Consider the following 16,894-nt stretch of genomic DNA (forward strand, 5'->3'; position numbering starts at 1 on the left):
TAAATGGAATTGTAAAATTGCTGGGTTAAATCTATATCTCATTGCAATAGGAATAGTTAATGCCCTTATATAAATCTGGAAAAGAACCTACTATTGATTTTATTTATTGCTGGGCCGCCTGCACCCAGAGCCTTTCTGCTGTTCTGCCCCTTACTCCCAAAGGCTGGGGGACCCGTCTTTGGGTTCTGGCCCGTGAAGACGCATCTGGCGTTGAGCTAGACCATTCCCGGACCCGGGAGGGAGCCCCAGGAACGGGGTGGCCATTTCAGGCCCTTTGTTTCGCCCGGCTGCCCCACTCAGCCCGGTCCACGTTGCTCCAGGTTCTCCACGCGGAACCGGACCCCGCACTGCACAGGAGGGGAAGCTAGGGCCTCCGCACCACCCCTACACCTGCGGAGGGAAAAAACGGCAGACCTCTCCACCCACCTACCCCCACCAGGCAGGCCGCAGGCAGACGCGGGGGGCCAAGGTCACACGACCCAGTCTAGACTAGCCAGGCCATGTTTGCTTTCCTCCTTTTACCTTGACCTTGGGACTCCGGAGGCAGAGAAGCCAGTTTCCTAGCCAAGAGCCGGCTCCCAGCAAGACCCACCTTCCCCTCCACTCCTCTCTCCTCCTTCCACCATCATCGCCCTCAACACACACTCAAGCTAGCCTGCTCATGTTCCAAGCTTCCTGATATATTTTTCCTCCTACTGCCAGCCCAGCCCAAAGCCTGCTTTCTGGAACTCTGAGGTGACCCTCCCGAATGAAGAGCACTCTGATAAAGATTGCGTCTCTTATCCTAAGTCACCCACGCCAGGGCGCTCTCCATCGTCCAACACCACTTTGCCCCTACCGGTAGAAGGGAGGCAGCCCGTGGGCCAGATCTCAGTACAGACCTGGCCATTTGCTCTCAAGTTGAAGGGATCCAGCGGGTTCGGCTTAGCCCGAGGCTATTTCCTGGCCGCGGTCTGGACAGGAGCACCCAGCATTTAAAATCTTTGGCAGAGGCAGGAAAGAGGGAGATGCTGTAGCCCCTCTCCCCTTTTTTCTCTCTCTCTTTATTACCTCTTCTCCTCAGGGAGGCCCTGTGCTGAAAGGGAACTTGGCTCAATCCCACGGAGATGCTCTCTGGAAAGGGGTGCCTCTACTGAGGCACCAAACTGAGCACAGGAAGCCCGACAAGTCTGGAGACTGGGAAGAGAGAAGAGGGGGGCTTTTTTAGAAAATTAGTAAGTTGGTGTTAATTTTTTCTTTGAAAAGATTGGGTAGTTTCAAAGCATCGAAACACTTCACGTTAAAAGGAGGGAATGCTATGGGAGCTAAAGTTGGGGTTATCCAGCTGGGAACTGCGTTGATCCCGGCTCTGCCTGGCCCCTCAGCCTATGGCCGGCTCAACCCAGGCGGCCGAGGGCGGAGGCGGATCCGCCGGGCTCGGATCGGGCCTCCTGGGGTCTCCCAGAGTAGCGCCTGGGAAATGTCCCTCCAAAGGGGCAGCGCTGCCGACTCTCCCTCGTCCCACGTTTCCTTTTGTACACGGATCTGAGAGCGCGTGCTCTTCTTGTTCGCATGAAGAGCTTTTCAGCTTTCCTAGACCGAATCCCTGCTCCTCCTCCCCCTTTTCTTTGAAAAATCTCACTCCGAGTCTTTTAACTTCTATTGTATGTTGAAATACCCCTCTATTCTATTGCCCCCATTTCTCTTCTTTATTCTATCTCAATTTTTCGTTGAGAGCATCCCGCCCTCCGTGTGATGATGTTTGTGTTTGGGGGCTATTACATCCTCCTAGCCTTCTCTGCTCCGCTGGAGGAAGACCTGCGGGCAACGAGCCTAGAGAGGGTCCCTCTTAGACAACTGGGGCTTTGGGGAAAGTGGCTGAAAGTCGGAAATGGAAACACAATCCCGGCATCAAAGTCTTGCTGCTCGGTGTCGGGTTCTTTCCAGCCGGAGCTCCCAGGGAGTCAGCCAAGGCCAGACCCAGGGCTCCCCACGCCCTGCCGGTGCGCTTCCGCCTGCTTTCCAGTTTTTTTATTTATTAAGAAAAAAAAAAATACGGTGTCTCCCTGACCCTTAGCTCCAAGCCCCAATCCAGTCAGCAATCTTTTGGGGTAGGAATCAGTCTCCCCCACACGTCTCCTAAGCCTAGTGGGAGGCTCCCAGGAAAAGTCCTGGTCTTGCCAGACCCCTTTGCGTCGGCCAAATTCAGCCTCCCCCTCCTCATTCTCCCTCCCCGAGGCCGGCCAGGGGGCGTTGCCCTGTCCCTTTAAATCTCCCAGCTCCCTCCTCTTTGCCCCTCCTGAGAGCCAATCAGCAGAGACCTCTTCCCTTTCGCCCCGCCCCACCTCTAGGGGTGGGAACCCCAGAAGACCCGGCCAAGGCATCACGTGCACGGGTGGCGTCACGTGGGCGCGGGAGGGTTGCAGAGGGGAGGCTGGCGGGAGCCGGTGATTTCTTAATGAAATGTCCCCGCATGCGTAGAGGACACGTAGGGAGGGAGGTGGAAGCACCAGGAGGAGGAGGGGAGGGGTAGAGAGAGAAGGGAGGAGGGATGGGGGAGGGGAAAAGGGAGCGAGGTGTCTCCCCAGCTCGCAGCCTCTGGCAAGTGGAGTTTTTAAAAAGCTCGAGCAGATCATGTCATGACGACTTCGCTGCTCCTGCATCCTCGCTGGCCGGAGAGCCTTATGTACGTCTATGAGGACAGCGCGGCGGAGAGCGGCAGCGGCGGCGGCGGCGGGGGAGGCGGCGGCGCGGGCGGCGCGGGGGGTGGCTGCAGCGGAGCGAGCCCCGGCAAAGCCCCGAGCATGGACGGGCTGGGCAGCAGCTGCCCGGCCAGCCACTGCCGCGACCTGCTTCCGCACCCCGTGCTGGGCCGCCCGCCGGCTCCCCTGGGCGCCCCTCAGGGCGCCGTCTACACGGACATCCCGGCCCCGGAGGCGGCGCGCCAATGCGCCCCGCCGCCGGCGCCCCCCACCTCGTCCAGCGCCACCCTGGGCTATGGCTACCCTTTCGGTGGCAGCTACTACGGCTGCCGCCTGTCGCACAACGTGAACCTGCAGCAAAAGCCTTGCGCCTACCACCCGGGCGATAAGTACCCCGAGCCGTCGGGCGCCCTGCCGGGTGACGACCTGTCCTCCAGGGCCAAGGAGTTCGCCTTCTATCCCAGCTTCGCCAGCTCCTACCAGGCGATGCCCGGCTACCTGGACGTGTCTGTGGTGCCTGGGATCAGCGGGCACCCGGAGCCGCGTCACGACGCGCTCATCCCCGTCGAAGGCTACCAGCACTGGGCTCTCTCCAACGGCTGGGACAGTCAGGTGTACTGCTCCAAGGAGCAGTCTCAGTCCGCCCACCTCTGGAAGTCTCCCTTTCCAGGTAAGGAAGGGGCCCGAGCGCCGCCGCCGCCGCCGCCAGGGACCCGTCCCAGCCCCGCCTGCCCCGGGGCTCCGCGCCCCAGCCACCCCCGCCGTCTGGCCCCGGCGCGCCGGCTCTGCTGGGCTGCCGATGGAGCCGGCCGGGCGAGCTGCGCTGAGGAATGCGCCGGGGAAGAAATCTGCTCCGACACGTTCCCCGGAGCTGCCGGGCGGAGAGTGAAGCAATCACAGGCGCCCGAGCGCCCGGCCGCCGGCTCCGCTCCAGTCGGGAGCTTGTCTCCTCCTCCCCCAGCGGGCTCCAGTCTCACGCGCGGCTCTTGGCCTCCTAAGCCCGCTTCCGGCCAGGAATGAGGGGTGGGGTGGGCCTTGGGTGCCTTGGAATCCAAAACCACTAGGACAAAACGCTCAACCCACCGATTAATTGGGGAAAAATATTAGAACCCCCAAACATTTTGTTTGCCTGAATGTCCAAGATCATTCAGGCACTTCAGGCACTGGACAGTTTTTGTTGTTGTTTTTAAATAGGGGTCTAATTTGCCGGGATCTACAGAAATGTAGGATGTTTTCTTTTTTCTTTTCTTGATTTATTTTAAGAATTTGGCCACGAATTTCCTGATTGTTAAAGGAACAAGAGAGCTAAAATCTCTGGAGAGGGTGTGGAGAAAAGGGAATTCACATCCCTCTCCTGGATTATCAAATTCTTTGCCTCTCTGGTGTACTGAACTCAAATCCTGTGGGTGTTCGCACTACCAACTCCCCCAGATGCGGGGGAGAACGAGAGTTACCCACGCCTTAGACACAGGGCAGTGTCTCTTTCTCTTAGAGGGGAGTGAGGATGAGGGTGGGGGGGAGACCTGCTTTGGAAGGATCTGAGGTCCAGGCCCAGGCGGGGGACCCCTCTGTATTGTCTGGCTCCATATGCGGTGGGGGATTGGAATTTACTGGTGTTCTGTTCCCTTTCCAGTTGAGGCTATCTCTGAACAGGAAGGGATCCTGCAAACCACCCCCGCCCCGCCACTCCACAGGGGAAAAGACCAGTTCCAGGTTTCTCAAAACCACATCAGGAGCTTCGTATTCAGCTTTGTGCTGAGAAATCAGGATTCAGGATCTAGTGAATCCAGAGCTTGAGTCTGCTCTTGCTATATATGAGCAGAGCTCAGTGGGAGAGGGCTGACTGGCTCCGTTCTGATGCCTACAGGGGTCCTGGGGGCCCCGAACAGCCATATATGGCTCCCCACACTGCCCAGAGCCCCCCCCTCCCCAACTCTACATGTGGACCCAGGGACATCTTCATTGGGAAGTGTAGACCTGAAGACCTCCTAAGGGTGGGCCTGAAATTCCTCTGCATCCGGGATTGGGGCAAGGACAGATGGTTAAAGACAATTCCTGAATGATATTAAAAAGTGTAGCAAATGACATTCTTGTAAATATTATAAGATGATTTAGTATAACACAACTGACCAAGGTGGGACCCACGCTAGACACCCAATTTCTGGCTGCCAGAAGATTTAGGTTGATAGAATTTTAGTCCATGGTGTCATGTGTTACCTACTCTGCATTGACTATATTTTTATATAATATGATTTCTGTTATTAACCACCTAATATGAAACACATAATAACACTTTTCTAGAAGATAGGCAGCTCACATGTAGGTGTACAATAGTGTGTTGTGGAGATATGGCCCTTTAATTTCCCATCCCACCCAGATGGGAAGCTGCTTAGGAGATGGGGGTTTAGCAGGAATTCCTGGAGCATCAGTAGCTGGTAGCCAACAGGCCATGCTAAGGGGCTGAAGGGCAGAGGGGCAGATGCCCACCAAGCCCACTGTGGGCAGAGGCACAAGTCTAGAGCAGTGGGCGGTGGGTTTAGTGTGAAGAGGGGATGAGAGGGAGCTGCTCTGGCATTGCTGTGTATGCATGTGGAGCAAGGTGGGAGTGAGAGATTGGAGAGATGCTCAGAAATATCTCTGAGCAAAATAAACATCTTAAAGATTCCCAGAAAAAAAAAAAACTAAAAGTAAGCACTTTTTTATCACAGCCTCCTAGAGAAAAATATCTTTGACATAAAAAAATATATAGCCCAATTGAGATTTAATACACTTGCAAATTATGGCATGGAAGTGGATATAAAAACCCAGTGTATCTCAACAGCTATGTGCTCACACACTCCCGGTGTGGAAATAGAATCGGGCTGGTGTATCTCAGTGAGTGCAGAGGTCCAGGCAAAAGGCAGATGAATAAGAAATTATGCTCAGACACCCTCCATCTTTCTACCCACACAGAGCTCCTTTAAAGTAGTGAGATTTCCAGATAACTCTGTCTATGCAATTATGGTTTGTTCGGCAGCATCTAGGCATAAACACTACTGTCTCTTTTCAGTGCCTCTGGCTCTGAGAGACCTCATCTATGGCAGTCTGGGCTGGTGTGGGAGATGAAGGCAATTGTTCAGAAAGATCCAGATAATTAGGGCCCAGATGAGTTGTGGCTTCTTCCTTCACCCAATTATCTAGACCCTTGCTTCTTTGCTCTTTTTTTTTTCTTCCTATAGTGCGTATAGACAGTTTTTAATTTTGACAGAGAGAGGCAGAAATTCCAAGAGAGAATCAGCAGGAATTCCAAGAGAGAAGCAAAGAGGAGGGGGGCGGGGTGGGGGAGACAGGGAGAGACAGAGACAGATAGGATAGGAGGAGACAGTAAGAGAGAGAAGGAGATAATGGGCTCTTTGGGCCATACTGGAAGTCTCTACTGACAAGTCTTTGGAATTTGCTTGAGAAGAGTGGCTAGGATTTCTAGCTGAACAAGGTCCTCTTCGGAGGACCAGAGCCCTGTTTTGGGAGTGGGTGGGTCAAGAGCCAGTGGGCAGTAGGAACATGTACACAGGACCCCAAGAGAGAGCTATGGCTGAGCATTGATCTGATTTTCATCTGCTCCTCAAAAGTGTCTTTTAGGTTCCCAGGTATGAAGTGGTGTGTGTGTGTGTGTGTGCGTGCGTGCACGCCCACACGCTCTGAAGGGAGATTAGGGAAAGGTTGATTGTAAAATTAATCACCAAGTCCTCTACTTACTTTAGGCAGCATAGACACAACTCGAGGCCTAAGCTTCCAGATGTTTCCACATCTGCAGATCCCACTTCCTTTCCAGACAAGACAGCAGACAATGAAAGGGGGCTTCTTTCAGAAGGCAAGACTGAAGGTATTTCCCCAGTTGGCCAAAACAACCAGCCGTTAGGTCTGATCCATGAAAAACTTGGCCAAATCAACTCTTGGCATTCTGTAGAGAAAAATAACCAATTTAGACCAGTTATCTGCTTTTTTTAAACTGCTTTTTTAGGGTTTGTTGATTAAGCCTCATTGGAAATTTATAGTTGGGGTTTAGGAGACCCAAAATTGGGTAGATAACTGTGGGCGTTTCCAGAAAGTGAAGTTTAAAAAAATCAGGGACGATTATCTGGTTAATTCAGGAACCCAAACCCACTTTTATCCCATTTGCTCTCCAGGAAAAAGGAGGTATTTTAAAGCTAAATTGTACCAAGTGGTCTGTTTCCATTTTAGAACTTACTGTGTCATTATGTTGAGTCCAAAAATCTGGGTTTAAAATCTGGCTCTGCCACTTAAGTTCTTTTACCTACTCTGAGCCTCAGATTCCTTATCTTGTAAAATGGGTTTGATAAAATAAGGCTGGAAAAAATGTTCCGAGGATTAAAAGAAAAGCCTCACGGTATCATTACTGACCCTCTCTGTTTTACTCCTATTGTAGAATCATGAGTTTCTCAAATCATAGTTACATCTGTGAGAGTAAGACACACATTTAGGAGCTGTGAGACTTTCAAAAATTATCTTGTGCAAAAAAAAAATCCTTTTTAACATAAAGGATCTGCTCTGCTGAAGTGAAGTTGTTTTGTTTTGCAGATTAAAAAAAAAAAACTCGGCCTATTCCTGTATAGGCAGAGAAAAGTGACAAGTCCAACAATTTTCCTGAAAAATTGTCGTCATGAAGACAGCCAAACCAGGCCACTGGAAACCCCTCTCTCCCATATTCTTTCTGCGTACTTTATTCCCCCCCTGCATTTGATGGTGACCTCTTCTCTCCCCATCCTGTGTAGACAAGGGTCCCTGAGAGAGAGCAGACCCAATGAGAATGGGTATAAGGAAGGTGTTTCATGAGGGCGGGGTGGGGGGGCAGTGAGAACACGCATTTCAGAAAGAGCTTTGTGTCCTTATTCTAGACTGTGTCTACACTTCCAAAGGGCAGTAAGAATGAAGGGGAAATCTCAAATATTCAGTCCTACTCATTAAATCCTGCATGAAGAAGTCTGCCAATTACGTTTTTAAAAATTGAAGGGTGAGTTACTCAGATAATTTCCCTAGTTCCCCACTTCGCCTTGAAAGTGTTGCTATGATCTTTTTATTGACAGAGGTGAGGGTGGAGTGGAAGGGGGGATATAAGTGACACGTATTACCTGTGACATTCTCAGAGCATGAAGAAATTGAACTAGTGGTGGGATGACAAGGTATTTAGGATTAGGGTTCCCGCATGGGGTGGGGACGGTCTCCTTCAGCCTCAGAGGAATGACAGAGATAGCACATGGGAGCAGGATTTGCTGTTTTGCTGAGTGGACATTTATGGGGGCAAGGGAGGGCCACTGATTTCTTTTTATAGAAGACCTAAGTGAACAGCTGGTTTCAACCGAAGAAGGGCTCTCTTAGTGTCTCCTCTGGTGGGCACACACCTGGGTGTGGACCCTCCACTTCTAGGGACCTGATTCCCTACGCCTCAGTGCTAGGACTTCCCACCTTGGATGTTACTAAGTGGCTCACAACACTGGACTCCTAGAGATTGGCTCCCAGGCAGTCTGGCTTCACCTGGCCACTTTTCTTCTCTCTAGCTGTCGGTGCTGGCCTCAGATTCCTAGTGCAGAGCCAGTGACCAAAGGCAAGAGGCCCCACTTGGGGGTCTGTGCCCACTGAAACTGTCTCCCTGCCCACCATGCCCTCCCTCAAACATACAAAAGAACACCTTCCTCTGATAATGGGGCAGAGGATAAACTGACCCATGCCCAAATGACCTACCTGCAGGAAAGAGGGATTTTCCTGAATACCTGCGATCCTGCAGGCTAGCAGACCAGGGTGCAATTTGGAGGGACCCCTCTAAGGGAACAAGGATTCTAATAAGGAGTGCTGTGTAGAGCCATACTGGAAGCTGAGGCAAAAGGAAAAATCAGTAATACTGGTCCCGTATTTATTTAAAATTTTCATATTTTGTTCATCATGGATTCCTGGGCATTCATTTATATATTTTAAAACATTGCATTAAAATATCATACATCTTGGTTACTGAGTTTTGGGCGCCCCCTCCTTTAAAGTTTGCGCCAGAGGCAATACCCCAGGGTCCTCACCTAAGTCGAGGCCTTGCTAATAACAGAGGTGCAAAAGATTTGGGGACAATCCGTCAGCTCCCTTTGAGTCCCTGCCGGAACCTGCGCCTCCGCAGCCGCGCGGACTTGAGGCCCCTCGCAGGGTCCTGGGTCCGACCATGCGACTCACTTCCTGCCGCCCGCCTTCTCTCTCCCCCCAGACGTGGTCCCCCTACAGCCCGAGGTCAACAGCTACCGCCGCGGGCGCAAGAAACGCGTGCCCTACACCAAGGTGCAGCTGAAGGAGCTGGAGAAGGAGTATGCGGCCAGCAAGTTCATCACCAAAGAGAAGCGCCGGCGCATCTCGGCTACCACGAACCTCTCGGAGCGCCAGGTCACCATCTGGTTCCAGAACCGGCGGGTCAAAGAGAAGAAGGTGGTCAGCAAATCAAAAGCGCCTCATCTTCACTCTACCTGACCGCCCACCCAGCTGCCCGCCCCGTCTATTTATGTCGCCGATTTGTACCATATCCGAACACACCGAAGGACGCTTTTCGGGTACAGACAAATATTTAATGTTAGCCAGAAAGAGGAACCACTCCGCTGGGAGGCAGAGGGTATCAAAGGGTGTGCTCTGCCGCCTTCTACTCCCCACCCCATCCTCAACCCTCACCCCTATGCAGATGGCACCTACCCCGCCTCAGCGGCTTTGGAGGTGGGTCCAGGCGGGCGTGGGAGGAAGGCAGCCTGCCTCCACTCCCTCTGGCCGTTGCCCCTCGCCTTGCCAGAGCGCCGAGTGGCAGCCAAGAGCCCAATCATTCCAGCCAAAGCAGAGTTGGGGAACCCCGAATGACCCCATTTTTGCCTCATCCTTTGCCCAGGCAGGTAGATGACCCCCCTGACGGTGCGACCCCGAGCAGGACCTGGCGAGCTCCTACTTTCCGTCCAGTCCTTCCTCCCGTTCCCTGTCCCTCTGGCACTCTTCAGTTAGGCAAGGTTTCCCAGTTAAGATTTTTCTGTGCATATTTTAAAAGTCACATTAATATTAATGATAAGTGTTAGGGACCTGGCATCGTGATTGGAGTACAGACAGCGCTTAGGTTTTTTCTTTCCTGTTTCAACAAAAGCTGGAATTGGATGAGGAGACACCTACCCTTCTCCCCCACCTGGACCAAGGAACTGAGTTTCTGAGGAGCCACCTTTGCCCCCATGGCCTCCTCTGTTCTGCTTCTCAATCAACATGCAGAAATCCAGGGAAGACAGAAACTCCCACCATGCTGCTAAATCTGTCTTCTCCCCTTCTCCCTCTGGGGCGAGACTGAGGGTCAGCCCATGCACAGAAGCAGAACTTTTTTCTAGGGAACGGACAAGCTTCTCTTCCAAGGGGATGGAGAGCGGGTCCCCCAGCCGATTCCCTCTCCAGTTGCTTCTCCATCAAGGCAGTAGCTGAGAAGGCCTCACATTTTCACTTTTACTCATTGTCCTGAGGACAGCAGTTTTTCTTCCAGGAGGCCAAGATAGCTGGCTCCCAATTAGCCAGCTAACGTAGACGCTGCCTGACATTTCCCTCCTCAAAGGCCAACTTGGTGCTGGGGGATGGGGGCTCACCTTCTCCCTTCCCACTGGTGCATTACAAAAGCGTGTTCTTTTGAAGTGTTCATCCAAAACAGGCTTTTTAAAAATGTTGTGTATCTGTATATAGTATTGTGATGTCTGAATGACAATGTACTGAATGCAAAAAGGAAAAAAATACCACAAACCTGTTTTTAAAATAAAATCTTTTTTTTTTTTTTGCCTTGATTTTATCGCTCAGATTCCTTCTGAAACTCCTTCTATCCACTGGCTCTTGGGGTAGGCTCTGTTGCCCTGACTCAGCCAGAATGGGCAGGGGGAAGAGTAGAGAGAACACCCCCAGCTGGATAGATCCCAAATTTATATTCTGCTCCATGTAAGTTTTTTAAGTGAGGTTTTCAGATTGTTGATACGATCTAGACAGAAGAAAACTCTTTCCCATCCTGATGCCCCAAATAGATGAGTACGGTTGGGAGAGAAGGATGTGATCAGCGACTGAAAAGGCCTGGGAGCAAGTGAGTGGGTTCACTTCCGTTAATAGTCAGAGCTCAGAGCTGGATCTCTGTGCTGAGAAAGCGGTGTCCTAGCTGGCGACTGGATGCTGTGGTGGTGGCAGCGTGGCGGCAGTGGGGCGCTAATCTTAGGCCCCTGAGGCTCTACTGCCCCCAGAGGGTCCCAAATCCCTCCAGACAGTTCAGAGCTGGAGCTGGGAAGGGGTCCCCTCAGTCTGCCCTGCTGGGAGGCCGCTGCAAGCTCCGCATTCCCAAGCTGCTCCCTTTTCCTCTCCACCAACCTATGCAAGAGGTCGGGCTACTAGGACCCCATGGGCCCCCAGTCCTCTAAGCCAATCTCACTTGTATTCTCCAGCATTCTCAGGAACCCCAGTCTTCCAGGCAATCAGGAGCCCTGTAGACTCTGCCACTAATTTGTTTTCCCTGCCGCGTCCGTCTGTGCCTATCTCCCTATCTGGCTGAGTTAATGAGATCATTAAGTTGTCAGGTTAAGAGACTTAAAAAGCGATATAGCCTAAAACAATGTTATCTCAGATTAAATCTTTACTGCAGCAATTTTTATTTATATATAATATTTTTTCCACTCCTGAGACACAGAAAGACTGGAGGCATTGGGTTGGAAATCAGAGTTCTCTGATCTCACTTTGCCTGATGGCTGAAGTTCTTAAAATTTTATTTAAATAAATGTTTCAGGGGTGTGTGTGTGTGCTACACACACACACACACACACACACACACACCCCGAATCTGAGAGACAAAGAGCCTGAGGAATTCACCCTCTGTGGAGGCTCCGCTACTGATACTGCTGCCAGTCCTTTTCTACTCCATTTCAACTCTGGGTTAACCACCAAAGAATCCCACGCTGGGCAGTACAGATCTAGGAGGGAATAGATGAATCTCCCAGGAATAATGTTCATTCTTAATTCCATCTCTCCTTTCTCTCCCCACTCACCACCTTAACCTCTCTCCAAAACCCCTGAGTCTCTCCTGAGATGGGAAGAATTGAAAATTAAATGTGTGTGTTTGGTCAGAAAAAGGAACTGAGTAGACAAGAGACCTGGGGCTCCCTTGATACCCCCACCCCTCTTGACTTGGGGGTACATTGGGCAGTCCCATGACACAGCTGTAGAGTCAGTGGCTGGAGACTCAGTGGGGAAAGAGAAGTCTATAGTTCTCCAAGGCATCCTTCCACTTCTGCACACAAATCCACATGAGGGCAAATGAGCGAGTCTTCCCACATGGAGGGATACGCCCTAAGGCCCCAGAAGGGGGCGATGGAAAAGAGAAGAAAGCTTGCGCGGGCTCACTGGGGTTGCACTGGGACACCAGTGACCCAAGCAAGCACTGCGGTCCCTCTGAGTCCCTGTGAGCCCCAGTGTGCGACAGGGTGTTTAAGATGCCTCCCATGCACTGGATCAAATATTCCTGGATCAATTTTGGAGATGCCTCTTCCATAAAAGTAAGCATGAGAATGGAAACTACTAGGTGAGACAGGTATTGTGTGAGTATGTGTTCTGGGGAGACACACACTTCCCAGAGTTGGGAAAAAGTATGATTCTTTCCCTGATTGTGTTGGTTCCTTACCTTTCCTTCCTCCGAGAGTCGGCATTCTCATTGGGGAACTCTGTGAGACATTCCTGTGAAGGTGTGTGTATACGTGTGTTTGTGTGTATGTGTGTGTGTAGAGCCTCTGACCAGTGCAGAATTTCCTCAGCCTTTTCTGCCTGTGTGTGTGCACGTGTAGCAATGTTGTCAGCCGGCACTGATCTCAGGGCATAGAGTGTGTTTTCTTTTCTTTATGCAAATCTATAGAAAGCCTTTCTTTCCAAGGCCAGTCCTCTAGTGTCTGTGTGAGAGTGAGGATGCAATAAATATGCGGGTGCAAGGGGATAGAAAATGTCTGAAGGATTTTGAGTATAGAGGCATCCCCGGGAAATGGACAGCTCTTCTCTGGGACTGAGGTTCCTGCTATCTTTCTCATAATCCGATGACATCCCCGGCTCCTTGTGGCTCCCCGTGGCAAGGGCTGGGGGGACCCGGGTGAGCTGGAGCCTCACAGGACTCTCGGTCTGGAGGGCTCTATACCAGGCTGCCAGGGAGGGCTCAGTTAGATCTTTTCCTGAGCTTGGGGAGAAAACCCCTTCCCCACCCACATCTTAGTCCTCAGACCTAGGGCCAGCAGAATGGGCCTTTTGGCCGGTAGTCAGTCCCACAGCTAGGAACCCACCTGAGGGAGCAAGGCCAGCAGTTCTCGGGAGATCCCTCCAGGACTGTCTCCAGACCATCTGCTCCTGAGGCTTTTCGACAGGCGGCTCGGTCAGCAGGCCCCGTGTGGGTATAAGGCGGGGGCAGCCCCTGGGACACTCTCCATCTCTCAGAGGATTGAAGCTGGGGACCCTGCAGCAGCCCCCTCTGTTCAGAAGAGAACTCCCCACCCTAGGATCCACCTGGGTCTGACTTGGATGGTGTCAGGAGCCCACTCCTCAAAAAACTCCAAGTGCCGGATCAGGCAGATGTGTATCTAGACCCGCGCTGGTGGAGGATTGAGGGGCCCTGGGGAGCCAGGGGCTTCTGGGAGGAGGAGGGGGCCAGAGCCTTTTCGCAACCAACCAGGCTCTTCCTCTTTTAGCCTTGACCGTGACTAGGTCTTTCTGACCTTGACATCACAGGGAGCACAGGGAAGGGGGGAGGGTGGAAAAGGCCTTGATCTTCCGGTGGCCAGAGAAGGGGAGGGCCACTCGCCCCCTTGACGCGCCATCCCCCTTCCCGCCAGAGCCCGCCGCCTCTGTTTACACACAGAGGTGTCGTCTCCAGTCTAGACAGGGGCGCTAATAACGCCCATAAAAGGCGGCCTCTCCAGAGATGCTCTGCAACTCGGCTCCCGCGCGCCTACCGCTGGCCGCAGCCTCCGCCTCTTCCGCCCCGCCCTCCTCAGATACCTCGTCTGGGCTTGCGGGCCGCCTTGGGAGGGGGCACCCAGAGGGTTTCTAGAGGCTGAGAACCCCTGCCCCGCACCCTTCTGAACCTCTTCCGTCTCCAAAGGTAAGTGGACCCCCGCTCTTCCAGCCCAGACAGCCTCGGGGATAGCGCATCCTCCCACCCCCACCAGCCTCCCGGGCCCGTTGCCCTTACCCCAATCCGCCCCTGCCCAGCGCCACACCCGCCCCCGCCCCGAACTGGAGGCTTGGATTTGGGTAGCAGTTGGGTAGCTGGGCAGATCAGACCCCAGGCAGAGCTCAGCCCCTCCCCAGAGCTAGGCCTGGTCAGAGGCCATGGTCACAGGGAGCGGCTGGCTGTGGGGCAGAGGGCACTCTGGGTAGTCCTCACCCCATACTGAGCTTCGAGGTCCACGGAGACCAGGCCCTGGGCTCCCCATACTTTGCTGGCGACTGTAGGTGTGGTGTTTGTGGAGAAGGTGCTTTTTTTTTTTTTTTATAACTTGGTCCCCACACCTTTCCTGATACTCAGTAATTCACTAGGCGGAAGAGATCCTCTGCTGGCGAGGGGGAAAATTTCAGAACCCCGAAATTATTTAACTATTAGTGCGCCGAAAGGACAGTGAAAATGGGGGAAGATGGCTCACTTAGGGATGCTCAGGTGAGGGGTGGAGGGATGGTCTCCCAGATGTTCCTGCCTGGGACCACCCCTATCCCTTCCCCATTTCCTGAGTAGCAATCGGGCTGGGATCTTGTGGTGGGAGGGGGACAAGTGGAGCCACTTAATGCTTGGAGGAGGTTAGGACGCTGCTGACCCCAGGCTGCTTGTGTGAGCCTGAGAGCCTGACTAGGCCCCCTCACCCAAGGTCCCTCTCACACCCCGCTCCTCCAGGCTGCAGAGCCCTGGAAGGCAGCACGGGGGAAGGGACCTCCTCATCTCCTCCTTAAGTCCTAGGCACCCGTAAGGAGGCCTGGGAGCCAGGTGGGCTCGGACCCCTGGATGAGCTGGTGAAGCGAAGAACGAGGAGTCTGAGCCCCCTACCTCCACCCGTCAGCCTTGGCTGAACCCGACAAAATCCTGCCCCAAGCCTAAGATGCCCTAAAGGGGCGACATAGAGAGAGCCGAGGGGTCGGGCTGGGGCCCAGACCTTCCCCACCCGCCGCTTTTCGTCTCGCCTCTCCCGCCCAGCCCAGCTCCTGCTCACCTCCCTTCAGAGACCCAGGCCCTGCCTCATGTGCATAGGCAGCAGAACCGTTTTGTTCAAACTAGGCAGTGACCTTGAACTGGGCCGCCTTGGCCTCTCGACTGTTGCGAGAGAAGGCAGCACCGCGCGGTATAATTTCGACCTCGGTTTGCCTGGGGAGCCCGAACACTGCGGCTCACAGCCACTCCGCGGTGGCCTAAGCCTCCCGCAGCTGCTCTGCCCCTGCCACCAGAGCCGGCGTAGATTTTATAATAACTCCTTTCGCCTGGCTCGGCGGTGGTGGGGACTCGAGGACCAGCGCAGAGCCCGTGAAGATGCAGGAGGGACGGAGGCTTAGACAGAGTCGGTGCGGGAGAGGCGGCGGCGCATCCAGCTGGTGGATGCGAGGAAGCAGGAGGGCTGCCGCGGGTCTTCAAGGAAAGCCTTGGACCACATCCTGGCCTTCAGTTTTAGTTAACCCCTGAGTTAATGAGCGGGCCATGGTTGAGCCAGGCCAGCTGCATCAGGAACCTGTGGTCCAGGGTCCAGCAGGCAGTCCACCTCTTCTAATCTCGTGATTTGATGAATGTGCGGAAGAGCGGGCACAGAGATTGCTCCGCGGGTCCAGAGCCTTGCCAGGCCAGTACAGTTTTCCATGTGAGCTGCGAAGTGCCGGCAGATTAAACCCAACTAGAAGCCGCTGCCCAGCGCCTTCGGCTGCTGCGAGTCCTAAGCATTCTCCTCACCAAGTCCCCCGTCGGCTCCTGGAGAGCAGCTCTCGCCGAGGCTGGATTTAGATCTGAAGCTTTGCACCCGAGCCTCCCGCCGGTCCCGGGGACCCAGGCTGGGAGCGGAGCTCTGCAGCCAGTTAGTCCGAGTAGGGTTAAGAAAGGGGTGCCTGAGCTGCGTGTGCGGCGGGGAGCCTTAAAGGCGCACAGAACCGCGGTGGTACACGAGGAGGCTGGGCGCCTAGATTGCCTGGGTCCTCGCCGGGGTCCTGATAACCCCTAGGTTCCTAGTGATCCTCGAGTGGCAGGGCACTGGGGATGTGAATTTTGCTGATGGGCCTCGGCAGCTCTTCCCTAGAGGAATCAGGTCGGCTGCACGGAAGGAAGAGGGGGAAGGAAGAGGGGTTCGTGCATGTGCCAGTGCCCAGGGTCCGAAACGTGGGGAAACTGGTCTTTTTTGATGGGGCCAAATCGGACCGGGAGAAACTGCGTGTCTGGAAGAAGGAAGTCCTCACTCCATCCTCATTTCCCCGGCATTGCATCTGCCGCCCTGTGGCCGCCTCTCTGCGTGCTCAGCGGCCTGGCCAGGAGGGCAGCGAGCACAGCTCCGGGCCTGAGATTTTCGAGCTGGCGAGGGATGAGAAAAGGCTAAGACCTTCCTCCTGGCGTCTCCCTTCCAGGAGATTGGAGTCATCTGGGAGGGGAAAAAGAGAATGGGGAGAAACCTCCACCGCACAAGGACTAGCGATTATCTCGCTAAGCTCAACTTGGCCTCCCCCACACCAACAATAGCGGCTGAGCGCGAGGCCTGGAGGCCTGGAGACCTCGCCGCCGGTGCAACGTTCTGATTGAAAACAGCAATGATATTAAAGTCACACCCTGTTTATCTTTATGACCAAAAATAACCCCCAAATAAAATTTTTAAATTAAATATTCAGTAACGCTCATTAATGCATCTTGAAAAGAGGCATAAATAAGATGTTGGAGATGCTGTGACGTGGATTTTGCAGCCGAGGGATGCTCTGTGCAGCCGCGCAGCCCCTTAATCAATTAGGCACGAAAAGGCCAATTCAGGCTCTCTCCTGCCCGCTCCTCGGCGCCCCGGCTCTCGTGGTTCTGACTGAAGGTGACTGCGCCGGGGCTGGCATCCCGCCGCTTGGCTTCGGTTCTGGCAAGTGGGCCCGGCGCGGGGCGGGCTCCTGGGGGGGCGGGAGGGACCTTGGCCGGCCAGGGCAGGGAAGAGGAAGAGGGGCGAGGG

At 53.8% G+C, this 16,894-nt stretch overlaps 1 protein-coding gene across 1 annotated transcript; it reads left to right on the top strand.

Annotated features, from left to right (window-relative positions):
- The first annotated feature begins 2,579 nt into the window (after positions 1-2,579).
- Positions 2,580-10,491, top strand: HOXC13 (homeobox C13). The gene is made up of 2 exons (XM_029206207.1): positions 2,580-3,351; positions 8,926-10,491. Exons 1-2 carry the CDS (start codon positions 2,619-2,621, stop codon positions 9,180-9,182), a joined length of 990 nt encoding a protein of 329 aa, XP_029062040.1. The 5' UTR covers positions 2,580-2,618; the 3' UTR covers positions 9,183-10,491.
- The last annotated feature ends 6,403 nt before the right edge of the window (positions 10,492-16,894 follow it).

This window comes from Monodon monoceros, unplaced genomic scaffold (genome assembly GCF_005190385.1).
Source record: "Monodon monoceros isolate NGI ecotype Baffin Bay Population unplaced genomic scaffold, NGI_Narwhal_1 Super_Scaffold_6, whole genome shotgun sequence".
Taxonomy (NCBI): domain Eukaryota; kingdom Metazoa; phylum Chordata; class Mammalia; order Artiodactyla; family Monodontidae; genus Monodon; species Monodon monoceros.

Excerpts from the sequence above, each read along its gene's own strand:
- HOXC13 (XM_029206207.1), top strand. The coding sequence starts at position 2,619 with ATGACGACTTCGCTGCTCCTGCATCCTCGCTGGCCGGAGAGCCTTATG. Across the intron at positions 3,352-8,925 it reads CTGGAAGTCTCCCTTTCCAG|ACGTGGTCCCCCTACAGCCC; the intron begins GTAAGGAAGGGG and ends CTCTCCCCCCAG.